Source organism: Zychaea mexicana (assembly GCF_025766255.1).
Source record: "Zychaea mexicana strain RSA 1403 chromosome Unknown BDB00scaffold_106, whole genome shotgun sequence".
Classification (NCBI taxonomy): Eukaryota; Fungi; Mucoromycota; class Mucoromycetes; order Mucorales; family Lichtheimiaceae; genus Zychaea; species Zychaea mexicana.
Window position 1 is genome coordinate 1 of NW_026516769.1, and position 15,062 is coordinate 15,062.

A 15,062-nucleotide genomic window follows, 5' to 3' on the forward strand; every position below is an offset into this window, starting at 1 on the left:
CAGCCGAAGAACAAGGGACATGTAGCATAAAGGAGTTAAAACGCGACCTATCATTATTCTGGTTAACTGCATATTAAAGAAATTGCGTCGTACTCTGATATTAACATTTACTACTTCTTGAGTAACAACAAAGTGGACACCTTCTCTCTCTCCATTGGCAACAATGTATCTGTTTGCGTAGCACTTCCCCTGTAGCGTATCGCTCGGGTAATCCACTTGCACCTTTCCTACTACGACGTGGATAATAATTCTAGCAGCAGAAGTATTTTGCTCTTCCGACAGTCCCGAAAAGGCAGCCGTTGACAATCAGCGACATCGAGCTTCGTGCAAAAGGATAATTATTTTACTTCCACCAAGCCAAACTCCCTTGCAACATGGATGAATTTTTTATTTAGCGAATTATATAAATACGTGTTGATCCCCCGTAGAACAGTTTTTTGTTTCTTCCTTATGGATACTGAAGCATTTGAGCGACAGCCACAAACGTGGAGGAACGAAGATTCCCCCGACAACGACGATAACAATGGTGCACCTCTCTCTCGCCAAAAGAGCAGCGCCGGTGGTTTCGGTGAACGGACCGGCAATGCCGTTGATTACGACGAAGCTATGAGCCAATACGAAGAAATGCGTCGCGAACTTACCAAGCAATCCACTATCAATGCCCAAGGCGGCGGTGGCGATGTCGAAAAGGGTGGCGCTGAACGATTTGATCTCACCGACTATCTTTCTGGTATCGACAGGCGCCAAAACGCAGAATCCTTCCAGCCCAAGCATCTTGGTCTGGTAGTTAAAAATTTAACAGTAAAAGTAAGTTGTACAAGCGGTTAAAATATTCTTCCCCGTAACTCTAGCCGAAAAATTCACTAACAACGATTTTGGGGGAAAAAAAGGGTCTTGGTGCCGACGCTGAATGGATCCCTACACTCGCCACTGTGGCCGAGAAGACCTTCAAATTTTGGGAGTGGGGTCGCAAGATGGGTCACGACCGTACCATTTTGAACGACATCAACCTCTACTGTAAACCCGGTCAGATGGTCCTCGTTCTTGGTCGTCCCGGCGCCGGTTGTACCACACTTTTGCGTGTCATGGCCGATATGCGCAAGGGTTTCACGGCTGTAGAAGGTGATGTCAAATACGGTGGTATCGAAGCTACCGAATTTGGCAAGGTCTACAAGGGTGAAGTCTGCTACAATCAAGAAGAAGATATCAACTACCCTACATTAACTGCTAAGCAAACCTTGTCATTTGCTCTGCGTTTGAAGACTCCCGGCAAACGTCTCGAAGGCGAAAGCGGCAAGAACTTCATGGGTAACATGATTTATATGCTCGGTAACATGCTTGGTCTCACCAAGCAAATGGATACCATGGTTGGTAACGAGTTCGTCCGTGGTCTTTCCGGTGGTGAACGTAAGCGTCTTACTATTGCCGAACAAATGACTACTGGCTCCTGTATCAACTGTTGGGATTGCTCTACCCGTGGTCTCGATGCTGCCTCTGCCCTTGATTACATTCGTTCTCTCCGTATTATGACCGATATTCTCAAGAAGACTACCGTTGCCACCTTGTACCAGGCTTCCGACAACATCTTTAACCTTTTCGATAACACCATGGTCCTGTACGAAGGTCACTGCATTTACTTTGGTCCCGTTCTTCAGGCCAAGCCTTACTTTGAGTCTCTTGGTTTCTTCTGCCCCTCTCGCAAGAGTACTCCCGATTTCTTAACTGGTATCTCTAACATGCAAGAACGTGAGTACCGACCTGGCTTCGAGGACAAGGTCCCTGTCACCCCCGCCGAATTCGAAACTGCCTACAAGAACTCTGAAATCTACAAGCAAATGATGGCTGGCATGGCCGAATATGAAAACGAAGTCCAACAGAGTCGCCCTGATGTAGCTTTCCGTCAAGCCGTCGAAGAAGCTCACTCCAAGCGTGCTGGCAAGAGATCTCCATTCACTGCCAGTGCTTACCAGCAAATTAAGGCCCTTACCATCCGTCAATTCCAACTTATTTATGGTAAGCTTTCCTTTTTCAGATATTTTTGCAGTGGATATCCTAGAGGCGAAACATTGGTTTACTCATTCATTCTTTCGCAATACTAAATAGGTGATAAGGGTGCTCTCGTCTCCCGTTTCGGTGGTGTCGTCGTCAAGGGTATCATCATGGCCTCCGTCTTTTTCAAGATGCCTCACGCTGCTTCCGGTCTTTTCTCTCGCGGTGGTTTCTTGTTCTTCAGTTTGACTTTCAACTCGCTTATCTCTCAATCCGAACTCGCTACCTTTATGCAAGGCCGTGGTGTGCTTGAAAAGCACAAGTCATTCTCCTTGTATCGCCCTGCTTTCTTCTACATTGCCCAGGTTGCTGCTGATATTCCTCTGGCATTCATCCAGGTCATCATCTTCCAGCTTTGCGTCTACTTTATTGCTGGTTTGGATACCACTGCTGGTCAGGTATGTTGCTATCACCTGTTTCAATCTTTCTCTTAATCATAACCTGTGTGCTTATTCGATTTTGGTATGTATAAATTTTAGTACTTCACCTACTTGATCAACTTGGTCTTCATCAACTTGTGTATGAACGGCTTCTTCCGTATGTTTGGTTCTTTCTCGCCCAACTTTTTCCTTGCATCTCAAGCCTCAAGTACCATTTTGATTGCTATGCTTATCTACTCCGGCTATTTGATCGGTTACAACCACATGCATCCCTGGCTTATGTGGATCTACTGGATCAACCCTATGGCTTACTCTTTCAAGGCTATCATCTCCAACGAAGTCCACGGCAACTACTTCCCTTGCGAAGGAGAAGGCAACTATGTCCCCGTTGGTCCTTCCTACACTGATATCGCCTACAGAGCATGCAGTGTTGTTGGCGCCGAACCTGGTGCCGCAGCTGTCTATGGTGACGATTACCTCAAGGCAAAGTTCGGTTACAATACCTGGGAACGCTGGATTGATTTTGTCGCTGTCGTCCTGTTCTTCTTCCTGTTCACTGTTGTCACTGCCCTTTCCATGGAATACTTGAGCGTTGGCAGCGGCGGTGGCTCACAGATCAAGGTCTACAAGCGTAACCGTGCTCCAACTGAAGATGCTGCTGCACTCGCTGAAAAGCGTGCCAACCGTCCCCAAGACAAGTTGGAAGCCGTTTCCGATGGTACCACTTTCTCCTGGCAACACATTGATTACACTGTCCCTGTTAAGGGTGGTCACCGTCAGCTCCTCAACGATGTTGGTGGTATTGTTCGACCCGGTCACTTGACTGCTCTTATGGGTTCCTCTGGTGCCGGTAAAACCACTTTGCTTGATGTCCTTTCTCAGCGTAAGACCATTGGTAAAATTGAAGGCCGTATGTACATGAACAGCGAAAAGCTTTTCAGTGACTTTGAACGTATCACCGGTTACTGTGAGCAGATGGATGTCCACAACCCCAACGCCACTGTTCGTGAAGCCTTGAAGTTCTCTGCTTACTTGCGTCAACCTGCAAGTGTGTCCAAGCAAGAGAAAGATGCCTATGTTGAACAAATTATCGAACTGCTTGAAATGGAGAACATCGGCGACGCTCTTATCGGTACTGCCAGCAGCAACAAGGGTATTTCCGTTGAAGAACGCAAGCGTCTTACCATTGGTGTTGAACTGGTCGCCAAGCCCAAGTTGCTCTTCTTGGATGAACCTACCTCCGGTCTTGATGCTCAATCCTCGTTTAACATCATTCGTTTCATTCGTAAGCTTGCCGATGCTGGTTGGCCCGTATTGTGCACCATTCACCAGCCTTCTGCCACCCTCTTCAGCTACTTTGATCACATCTTGCTTTTGGTCCGTGGTGGCCGCACTGCTTACCATGGTGAAATCGGTGAAGACTCCAAGGCTATGATTCACTACTTTGAATCCAACGGTGCCTCCAAGTGCTCGCCAAGCGCCAACCCTGCTGAATACATTCTGGAAGTCGTCGGTGCTGGTACTGCTGGTGTTGCTCAAGCTGACTGGGCTGAAATCTGGGCCAACTCACAAAATGCCAAGGACTTGCAAGAAGAACTCGAAACCATTCACAATGAAGTCGATCAGAACTTGAACAGAAAGCCATCAAACTACTCGTTGAACTTCTTCCAACAGTGCATGCTTGTCTACAAGCGTATGAACGTCTCTTACTGGCGCTCTCCTTCGTACAACGTCGGCCGTCTTATCAAGGTCTGCTTCGTCGCTCTCTTGTCCGGTTTCTCCTTCTGGAAGCTCGGTGATGCTGGTTACGATATGGAAAACCGTCTGTTCTGTATCTTCTGTACTCTTATCATGGCCAACTCCCTTATTGTCTTGGTTCAGCCTCGCTTTATGGAAGAGAGACAATGGTTCAGACGTGAGCATGCTAGTAAATATTACGGTTGGATGCCGTTTGCTTTGTCCTGCGTTGCTGTCGAAATGCCGTACATTTGGTAAGTTTATTTCATCATTCAAATAGTAGATTTATGCTTTTTATGCACCTTTTACTAACACAATTATCAATTTTCTGTAGGATCTTTGATGCCCTCTTCATGTTCTGTTTCTATTGGACTGCCGGTCTTCAAAACACTTCCGACCGCGTTGGCTACTTCTTCTTGCTTTTCGGTACTTTCTTGGGCTTTTCCATCTCATTCGGTCTCTTGATTGCTGCCTTCTCTACTACACCTACCATGGCTGCCGTCATCAACCCCTTCTTCTCTTCGATTCTTATTCTCTTCGCCGGTATCATGCAAGCACCCGATGCCATGCCCTACTTCTGGCGCTCTTGGATGTACTGGTTGGATCCTTACCACTATTTGATCGAAGGTTTCGTTGTCAACGAATTGGATGGCTTCAAGGTTAACTGTCGTGATGAAGATCTTTTGTCATACCGTCCTCCACCTGGCCAAAACTGCGAGGAATACAGCAGAGAATTCTTTGAACTCGGTGGCCCTGGTTACATCCGTGAAGAATCGTTGAACAGCACCGAACTTTGCGAGTACTGCCCTTACAACTATGGTGATGATTTCTACAGCAGGCTTGGTTGGACTTTTGACAACCGTTACCGTGATTGGGGTGTTTTGCTTGCCTTCTGGGTATTCAACACCTTTGCTTTCATGTTCTTCGTTTGGCTCTTCCGTAAGCCCAGACGTTAAATTACCTTCATCTCATTCTTCCTTTTCTCTCACCTCTTCAACAAACGCATCACGAATCAATCCCCCTACCACTTTTTTATATTTCCGTCTACATTTTCCTCAAACCGTCATTCATGGTTCATTATCAACCATTCGATAAGATGTACACTTTTAGTTCTCTTTCTTTTTAATTTAGATATCATCATCGCATGTAAATTATCACGCACATAAAATATAATAAAAAAGCACTCATATGTTGCAAAATAATAATAAGTCTGTAAAGTTGTCCTCGTCCCAGTCAAATAAGAAACAAAGTAGAACTTTGAGAGAGTATGAGCTGTTATGTACAGAAACCTCAACAATGCACAATAAACGGGTTTATCATACTCGTTGGTGCTAGAGACGCAGTATATCCAGCTTAAGCACTTCAAATCTGGGGACCCGGTCACGTTTGCAAGTTACTACCATTGCACAATCGGACGGCGCTCGATATTGACAAACTCAACGCCTCCAGTTCGATTTATATGTTGAAGAGGGCGAGCTTTTACAACGATACGGTATTAGCAAATGTGCTATCCGGCTCCATGACTTCAGTTGAAAATGGTACATTGGATCGTTTATATTATGTTCATATCCTCTCAAGAGAGACGCTAATAATACAAGCTAATCAGCGTAAAGGTAAGTCATTTAAGTCTTTACGGAAGAAGGACTTATACACGTGTGCTGCACGAATTCAGATCGTGTTCTTTAAAGAGCCATGCAAGAACACATAAAAAGTCTTAGCATTGAAGAACAGTACGACACGAAAAGTTAAAAGAAACTGCGATTATACTAATAAAGTTATGGCTTTTTGTCAATGACTATGATATGTAAACTACTACTACATCTCTAACAGAAGACTTAAATCGGTTTATAATTCTTGTCTCTGATATATTTCATACCGTTCTATATGCAATTTATTTGTAGTATAATTGAAGGGAGAAACTTCCACAAAACGCCGTGGTTGTTGCTTCAAAAACGAAGGGTCGTATCACTATATAGTAATAAAATCTCCATCCATCGCCTAAGTAACGGGTATAAATAAATAGATCATCAATATATTTTGTATCGAAGATTGATCCTCTCTTCTTGCTTGTACATAGGAGCGAAAATATCGTTTCTTACCTTTCCTTTTCGAGGTTGATCGGAGCTGGAATGAATGGCAATGCCAGCTGTTTTTTGCTTCGCGCTTGCCAATAACCTTGGCCTTTGGTGCACGACTTACACACACATACAACGCTTCTTTTTTTACGTATATTTTCTGCATGGACAACATTAAGCGTTGGTTGCGAACAGTTCTTCAGAATGCAAGTATATCTTTTACCAAAAAAGCTCCTTTTTGACACTGTACCTCTTCTCCTATATTTCCCTTCCTTTCCCGCTCGCCCTGTCCCCTAAAGTTATCAACCCAACTAAACTTACCTAAACTGCTCTTTCTTTTCCTTGCTTTGCTTGTCATTCTTTGTTTTCTCTCGTCCAATGTAGTATAAGGACCCGGATCGTACCTTTAGAGATGTCGATGCCGTGCTCACCACGTACATTTCACTCAAGCCCGAGATGAATACGTTCAGTACGTAATAACTTCTTTACTGTTGTGCTTGGTGTTGTAAAGATAGAGAGACAAATGACTTGGCATACCTCTTCCCAAAACAAAAAGCTACTAGTAATGCTAAAACAGACAGCGCAATATTTACCAATAGCTTACAATGACGGAAAGACGCAGTTGTTACTGTGTCTCTATGGCACCATTCCCATCACTTATCGATCGATACCATATAATATTCCTGTTGCGTTTTGGATTCCCAGCGAATATCCTCAGCACCCGCCTATTCCGTTCGTAAAACCGACGGCCAACATGCTTGTTCGCGAAGGAAAACATGTTGATAAGAGTGGTTTATGTTATCATCCATATCGATCTTCATGGCAGACGGATGTGAACGTAAGGGCTTTCTTCTTCTACTTAGGATTACCATATCATCACTTTGGAAACCTTTTACAAATCTTTAGGAGAAAGCGAAGGCAAAACATACCAATCAATCATTGTTTGCTAATTCGGTGTGGTGATGATGGTCGCTACTGTTAGAAACATACATTACTCGAACTCGTCGCCATTTTACAACAAGTATTCGGTCAGGAACCACCCGTGTATACCAAACCTCCATCCTCGTCGTCGCCTGCGTCGTCAAGTCCCATGGTCCCACCCGCGATCCCTGGAAAGCTCAACAATTCTACACCACCACCACCTCCTCCTCCTCCTCCTGTCACATCTACTTCTACTCCTTCACAACCATACTCACCTTCCAATGCATCTGACACCACTCCTTCTCCAAGATGGCCCGGCGATGGCACTGCTTATTATAATATTCACCAAGGGCTAGCGGTAAGGGTCAAGTAAATAAAAGATAGAACCGCGATAGAAGGGATAGATAGTAATGTTAATACTGATGTTAGGCCATGAGCTTGAGCCCTGGAGGCTACGCTACTCCTCCATCAGCTACCCATACACCACCACCGGTCCCTACAAGCACGACAAGCACTGGTGGTGCTCCCAGATCATCTTCAGTGCCAGCCATGTCTAAACCACCCCCAACAACAACAGCCACCACAGCAGCAGCAGCAGCAGCAGCAGCCGTTCCTCCTCCGCCACCTTCATTACCAGCATCATCACTATCAAAGAACAGCCGTGAACGCGAATTACAAGAGAACTTGTATAGAAAGGTGTCTGAACGAATGCAGGCGTTCAATCTAGCGGTCTCAAGTGAAATGGATAGATTGTTGATGATCAATCGGCAACTCAACGATGGCGAGCTACGGATTGATCAGGAACAGCATATGTGGACGGACATGGTACGTCGATTGCAGGATAATATACAAATATTGCGGGCACGAGGGAAAGAGATTGAGGAGATTACCAGTACGGTGAACTCAATGCCGGATTTTGCTGTGGATGAAGCGCTTTGTGGAACTACGGTCGTGTACAATCAGTAAGTATTAAAGGAATGCGAGCGAGAGATTTTGTATCCGGAATATTATATATGATCTTAGGTGATTAAACGCGATCTGATGTATATTGCAGATTATTTGATCTTGTGGCCGATGATAATGCAATTGTTGATACAATTTATTATCTGGGTAAAGCATTAAATTCAGAACGTATTGATTTGATGACATTTATGAAGGTAAACGAGAGAGAAATAGGATTACAGGATATTAGGAGGCGAAATGCGGAAGAGGATGGGTGAAGAGACAGTAAAAAAGCTAATGATTAATGGAAATTCTAATAGTGTACACGGACGCTTGCCCGGGAACAGTTCATGGAACGAGCATTAATGAAGAAAATAGGTGATGCAGCAGTCCAGCAGTAGTAATGATAATAATAATGATGGCGATGATAAAAAACAATTGATGCAAAAGAAGGAAGAAAACGAAAAGTACGACAAAGATGGACTAGGATATAAGGGATGTCTATATGTACATTTTACATGATTAGTCTAGTTGGATACATTGATAACTGGGAAAGACAAGCTCATCGTCGAGCATCTTTCGTAATTGATCCACAATGAATCTTTCGACCTTTCCAACATTCTTGAGGACTGATTTTAAAAGAGTGTGAACATAAAAAGAGAATGTAATCTATCCATTAGTGTCTTGGAAAAAGCTGATACAAACAAGCATTGCATATTTGCAGTTTTTTTTTACCTTGCTTCTGGCTGTCACCAACGATAGATTCAATTTGTACTTCTCGTAAAAGGCTCTCAAGACTGACTTCTCGCCCACGTAAAACGTGTTCCTCCGATTGTTCCGGTTCCAACATGGACACGCATACTCGATCCATGCTTTTGATATAGGCCACAATAGCAGTGGATTCAAACTCTATGCTTCGTATTCGTAATTGAATGGGCAAGCTCATAAACATCATGCTGGGATAATTCATGCGTAGTTCCGTCATTAGCGTCATGCTCATATCGCCCTTGTACGATATCAGCATGGATGTCTGAAAATCCATTTCGGTAGACAGTCGAGGATGCTGTGGATTGCCTTGTGATGTGGTTGCTCCCGTCGTAGATGCATTTCCTTGTTGTTGTTGGCTTGCTGAAGGTGGTTTATTAGATTGACCACTATTGACCGATGCAGCTGCTACAGCCATGGCAGGTAATATCTCGTCATCGTCAATCCAGTCTTCAGTAGCCGTACCCGTGGTCGTGTTTGTGTGCCATGATGTTTCTGGAGGTGATCTTGGTGAAGGAAAGTATTGCGGAGGAGAGTGGTAATAGCTGCTAGTGTGATGGAATGGATGTTGCGGCGCAACGAACGGTGAGCGATGGAACGAGTGGCCAAGATTGAATCGATGTTGTGTCGCGGCTGCAAAGCGTGCAAATGGTTCACTCGATGGTGACATGAGACCTGACGGGAGTATGGGTGGACTGGATGGTGGCATGGATGTTGGTCGTCGACTACTGTTGCTGCCCGTAATAGTGCTATTTAGCTCATTATCATGTGGATTTGGAAAACGCGAGTTATTAGCTGCTGTCGTTGCAGCAGTAGAGGTAGTAGTAGTGGTAGGGTTGCTAATCGTGCTTCTGGCGGTGCTCAAATGGGAAGAGTCATTTAAATTATTGTCACTGCTTCCAGTATTACCGGTATTATCAACGTCGTCAGCGTTATTGTCGTCATGTTCTTCTTCGTAAAACTCGGGAAATGGGTCTGTAATGTTTGTGATTTCTATGCGTGGAGATTCTGTTCCCCATTCAAAAGCGGTCACTTCAATGTCTCCTATAAAGGCAGGCTTGGCTATGCTTTTGAAATGCCGGTTGAGGAAGTGCTGTACGTGAACGGCTAACTCCTGATCCAGTTTCGACCACTCGATGTCCAGCGACATAATGAAACCAGACGGCTCGCGCTACTGCAATAAACGCACATTCAAAGGGAGAGGGTGCGCGCGTGATGTGGAGTTGTAGAGTGCGGAGCTGACAATTTTTCTCGCTCCCTTCTCCGTTGAAAGGGAGAAGGTCAAACTACTTGTTGTTAGGAAAATAAGACATGGAAAAAAAGGACTGATCGTCCTCTTTTCCACATGGAAAAAGCCGACTCACGTTTTTACGCCCTTTTAGCATGGCATGATACCAGAGAAAAAAAAGAAGAGATCAACTATCAGGCAAAAAAGCGAACAAATAGAAAGTGCGAACACTTTTGGAAGCGTGTAATGAGAATGTGTCTTTCTGTTGCTGGGGAACACCTTATATTACACAGCGTGAGATATAAGAAGAAACATCGTAGCAGGTTCATTATGTCACACAGACACTAACACTTTCTCTTTCTCTGACTCTTTTACTCTCTCGCAGTAATCTTATTATCCCGGGAATTGGATTGCTTGGATGTGAATGAAATCGAGAGTATTTTGGTGCCGAGCGGTTATGATCTTAATTATCACCACATATCATATTGCCTGTCGATTTTGACCCTTTTCCAATGCACATCGTACATAAACGTACGCCGATTGGCGCTGTTCATTTTGGGAACAAGCACATAATACATTCTATCTTTGAAATAGTTTTGTACATAGCAAATGATTTACATGTATATGTATGTACGCACGTATTTTATCGGCATGCATTCCTTCTTCTTTCTTTCTTCCTTTCTCTCTCTCTCTCTCTCTCTCTCACTGCTGCTGCTGCTGTCTCGCCCTGTCTAAGATATTAATAAATATATAATATTACGTACATACATCTATTAGACCAAGTCCGAAGGGCTATACCGAAGAACCTGCATATCATTTTATTCTTATTCTGGCTTCCGATTAGCAGGTATGCATAACTACTGTACATATCTCTCTTTCTTGCTCAGCCCCATCCTCGAGCCGATGAACAGCGAGGCTACGACATACATAGCTGTCTATCTACTTACCTACGCACATACATTCACACATCGTCATCGACATCCCTGGATAAATTTTGCGCATGATGGTTTACCAAAGAGGACCGTTAAGTTACAGGGATCATCATGTGCACGTATATGCAATGAAATGGATTCTCTCTTAGTAACTGTACTGCATAATATCATTATCATAATTTCGTGTATATAATGCTGACAGACACATAAAGAGAGGAGGAGGTGCCGTTCATCTTCCAGATATACAATAGTATCTTATTTTATTATACAACAAGTCATATTGTACGTACATGTTCTCTTATTATAGACAACCAAATAATGACTCATTCTACGTTCCTTTTCTCTCTACGACCCCTATTTCTCTTTTGCTTTGTGTCCTTCGTCAAGTTTTCATGCATGAAGAATCTATAATTATTTCAAGTCATTAATAACTTGTTTAATAATCAACTTGATAATCGTACGGACTTAATATAGACCGACATGACAATAAAAAATGTTATTTTCTTGATAAACCTGACGACACATATTAAATACTAATAAACTGACAATAAATGTAGTAACTATGACATAGACGGCTATAAAGGTATAACAAGCAAGCAACGGAGAAGTAATTGTGACGTAGTATCGATTGTAGCGACATTTTTAGTTGAAGATATATGATAGTAAGTAAAGAAAGATCGTTATTATTAAGTAGAAGAAGGGGTTGACAATGGTGATAATGACGGAGGAGGCGAGGAAGATAGAGATAGAAAGTACTAACGAGTATGTGTATATGTGCATGGAGAGAGAGAAAATGACAAAATAGACAAGACAAAAACAAGGTCGTAAAAAAAGAAGGAGGAGACAGTAGTAAGTTTGATGCAAGTAATAATATGGGTAGATGTATATCATATTAGGCCCATCGTAACCAAGAACAACGGAATATCTTATGCAGTGGTGTGTGAGCGAGTGTAATAAGAAAAAGGTTGTGTAAAACAGTGATGTGGCGCGGTAACTTCGTCTCACACGAGCCCTCCCCTAATTTCTATCATATTCCATGCAGCTATGTTGAGTTGAAGTGTGTGTGTGTGTGTGTGCCGGTTTGTAGTTGTAATGAGAAAGAAGTGAAGTTAAGCCTTTTTTCTTTTAATCGCAATTAATGAAAAGAAGGTGGCAAACTTGTGATCGTATCGCTTGCGGAGGTGGTTACTGTTGCTGCTGCTGCATGGTGGTAGTGCATTGCGGACGATGAATATGACATGACATGGTGATTTGGAGGAGACGGTGGAGGATGAAATGAGGTGGTGGCTGCCGTCGCTGCTGTAGTGCTGATTGCAACATGAGTGTTTCGTGGTTTACGAACAAAGGTGTTGTGTAGCGTATCAAAGGACCAGCATCGAGAACAATGTTCGTCTGCACTCAGGAAGCGGTTACAAGTTTCACATCGTTTATGACAATCGGAGCAGAACCAGTCGGACGACAGCACCTTGTCGCAAGATCCACATACGACCTTGTCTACTGCTTGTTGATTGTTGTTGTCATCGTCATATTGCATGTTAGGCGAGGACGGTGGGGAGGGAAAGAGATAGTGATTCATCATGGTGTTAAGGAAAGTAAGCGGGAATTGGTATTAATAGTAGTGAGAAAGTAAAAAGAATTGAAAAACGAAAGAGCGAGAGAGAAAGAGAGATCGATGGGTTAACGGAATGGAAAGAGAAAGAGAGTAGAAAGTAAGAAAAGAAGGAAAAAAGAAAACAGATGAATTTATATTTGGACGCGCACGCGTGTGGGTGTAGTATGTGCGTACGATATGTATGTAATGTGCGAATGTGTATATGCGTTATATATACATCTATAGGTACATATGTGCATGTACGAGAGTCAGCAATATTGGTAATCTCACTATAGCTGCTTTTGCTGCTGCTTCTGCTGCTGCTATCCGCCTACGCAAGCAGCTCGAAGTTAGCTTCTACTTCGGCCAACAAAAGATGCCCCTATGTGTTACGCATATACACAAGCGGGTGGTGCGCAGATGTGTCATGTACTTGTGGTGAGTGGGTGTAGAAAAAAGTCAGGGCGTCAATTTTGTCAAGTTGCAAACCGAACTTTAATCAGACCGCAACCTCCCCATAATGTCCATAGCAAAGGAATTATTGCATAGCAATCCATCGCCAGCAACTAGCAGCAGGCTCACTGCTAATATAGACACCGCATTCAGGCAACAGCAACTACTACAACTATAACTACTACAAGAGTGCAGTAAACAGAACCTGTCGTATTTCTATGCAACCAATATGACACTGCGTTTATCCCCCACTCTTACAACTACCACACAAATACTCTTCAGACTCCCTTCTTCTCTCTCTTTCTCAGCTTGACTCTCTCTCCTATTTTTCATGTTCGCTTAGGCCCAGAAAATAACCCCCTGGAACAAAACCCTCACACGTGGGTCGGCATGGTCTCCATCGGCCAAAGAAAATAAGAAACTTTTTTCATTATATTGAAATGAAACGTTCTATTCGTGGCACAATCAACATGCTCTCAAGCTCGTCTTCTATGTTGCTTGAAAACACGGGGATCAAAAAGAAAGTAGAGCGTAACATAAGCAAATGTATGCGATTCTTTTTTTAGAAACAACAGCTAACTGCCACCATTAAGTTTTTACAGCAAATTGTACAGTGTGACCAACTAAAGTGGTAGGCGATTGCGTAGCAGTTGTTGCCCTTGTCAGCATCAGTAGGTATGATTATTGAAGGTCGCCGCACGATGACTTCGAACCTACTATGCAGGATGTAAAATATGATGTTTGCTTGCTTCTTACACAACTCAGATGCTTACTTATGTGTACTGCAACCCTGCGGTTTCGCTCGTATATAGCAATAACTCATATCCCTATTATCCGCACAACTGTGCAGCAGGTATCTCCAAGTCAACATCATTTCATCATCGTGTTGCCCTACTTCTTGGTTATATACATCCATGCCACAGCATCACCCTTCAAAACTAGTAGTACTTGGGGATTATTTACTATTTGTCAAGTACTGCTAGTAGCTTCCTCATGGAGATCATGTTTTATCTTTACATACATTAGTTATATTATACAGCAGCTTCTGAATCATTGCTGATCATGACAGTGTAATTGACAGCAACTTGTTTTGCTAAACGAATGTAAATTAGTACTCCTCCTCGCTTGTGCGCTATCCTCCACTATCCCCTTTGGAACCAACAGTGTGTGCACCCTCCCATTTATCGAAGCCATGCACTTCCTCCTCCCGTAAAGCATGACCTCGGCCACCTCTTTCTTTTCTCGCTCGCTCGGTATTTCTCATGTACAAATGGCAGTTCCCAGCCCGCAAGGAAAGCGATACTAATTTGCACTTTTCATATGGTCTCTAAACAAGGGGAAAAATGAATAAATACAAGCAGGTAGATCTATATGTTGATTATTGTCTGATGACTCAGTACATACAGCAGGGAGAAAGACTGTGCGGCTGTACAATCGACCATGAATTTCTCTTATTTTTTCTAATATGCTACTGTAGATGTACGTGCTTGGTAGTTGTGGCTCTTTCAGATGGGTGATGGATCCATTAAGTAGAATTATGTTATCCTGTAGTTCTAAGTACTATTAAATTACCAGCATAATATAAGGCACACCCTAAATCTCAAAATGTTAGTCGTCGTCACCATATGAGCTTTCTGCACAATGACGATAATGGAGGTGTAACAGCAAAAAAGAAAGAGTTAAAAGCCCTAGCAGCAGAAAAAAGGAACATGTTGTAGAAGCGGCCTAGAACAATGTATGTACATCATACAAAATTAACTGACGACGTTTTGTCAGTGCTGCTGCTGCTGCTGAGCTTTTCACTCAGACAAGGGAGGAAACTGGTGCCTTGAATGTGCAATCTTCTTCATTTTTTGGCGTGTATGAACTTATACGTACCGCAAAGTCATATCCCACGTAACAGGCGAACAAAAGACTAACGAAATTGGATAGAACATCCTCCATGGTGATAGAATTCTGCACACAGGTTTTGTATGCTGTTGCTCTCTC

The 15,062-nt window shown here is 43.2% G+C and overlaps 5 protein-coding genes across 5 annotated transcripts; 3 read left to right on the plus strand and 2 right to left on the minus strand.

The window, feature by feature from the left end:
- Nucleotides 1–411: 411 nt before the first annotated feature.
- Nucleotides 412–5,431, plus strand: BDB00DRAFT_847608 (ABC-2 type transporter-domain-containing protein). The gene is made up of 5 exons (XM_053125241.1): nucleotides 412–807; nucleotides 891–2,013; nucleotides 2,104–2,447; nucleotides 2,529–4,420; nucleotides 4,501–5,431. Exons 1-5 carry the CDS (start codon nucleotides 451–453, stop codon nucleotides 5,120–5,122), a joined length of 4,338 nt encoding a protein of 1,445 aa, XP_052974778.1. The 5' UTR covers nucleotides 412–450; the 3' UTR covers nucleotides 5,123–5,431.
- A 193-nt stretch (nucleotides 5,432–5,624) lies between these two features.
- Nucleotides 5,625–5,925, plus strand: BDB00DRAFT_847609 (uncharacterized protein; the record flags this gene model as incomplete). The annotated part of the gene is made up of 1 exon (XM_053125242.1): nucleotides 5,625–5,925. A coding segment is annotated over one exon (250 nt), but the record flags the coding sequence as incomplete, so codon positions are not given.
- Nucleotides 5,926–6,290: 365 nt separating this feature from the next.
- On the plus strand, nucleotides 6,291–8,532 carry BDB00DRAFT_37730 (UEV domain-containing protein). The gene is made up of 7 exons (XM_053117138.1): nucleotides 6,291–6,447; nucleotides 6,626–6,710; nucleotides 6,841–7,079; nucleotides 7,224–7,520; nucleotides 7,592–7,987; nucleotides 8,094–8,124; nucleotides 8,217–8,532. The coding sequence occupies exons 1-7, from the start codon at nucleotides 6,406–6,408 to the stop codon at nucleotides 8,282–8,284; spliced, it is 1,158 nt and encodes a 385-aa protein (XP_052974780.1). The 5' UTR covers nucleotides 6,291–6,405; the 3' UTR covers nucleotides 8,285–8,532.
- A 94-nt stretch (nucleotides 8,533–8,626) lies between these two features.
- On the minus strand, nucleotides 8,627–10,019 carry BDB00DRAFT_772285 (uncharacterized protein; the record flags this gene model as incomplete). The annotated part of the gene is made up of 3 exons (XM_053120031.1): nucleotides 8,627–8,733; nucleotides 8,840–9,193; nucleotides 9,653–10,019. The coding sequence occupies 3 exons, from the start codon at nucleotides 10,017–10,019 to the stop codon at nucleotides 8,627–8,629; spliced, it is 828 nt and encodes a 275-aa protein (XP_052974781.1).
- A 2,145-nt stretch (nucleotides 10,020–12,164) lies between these two features.
- BDB00DRAFT_877304 (uncharacterized protein) lies at nucleotides 12,165–12,563 on the minus strand (the record flags this gene model as incomplete). Its single annotated transcript, XM_053127597.1, has 1 exon — nucleotides 12,165–12,563. One exon carries the CDS (start codon nucleotides 12,561–12,563, stop codon nucleotides 12,165–12,167), a length of 399 nt encoding a protein of 132 aa, XP_052974782.1.
- Nucleotides 12,564–15,062: the final 2,499 nt, after the last annotated feature.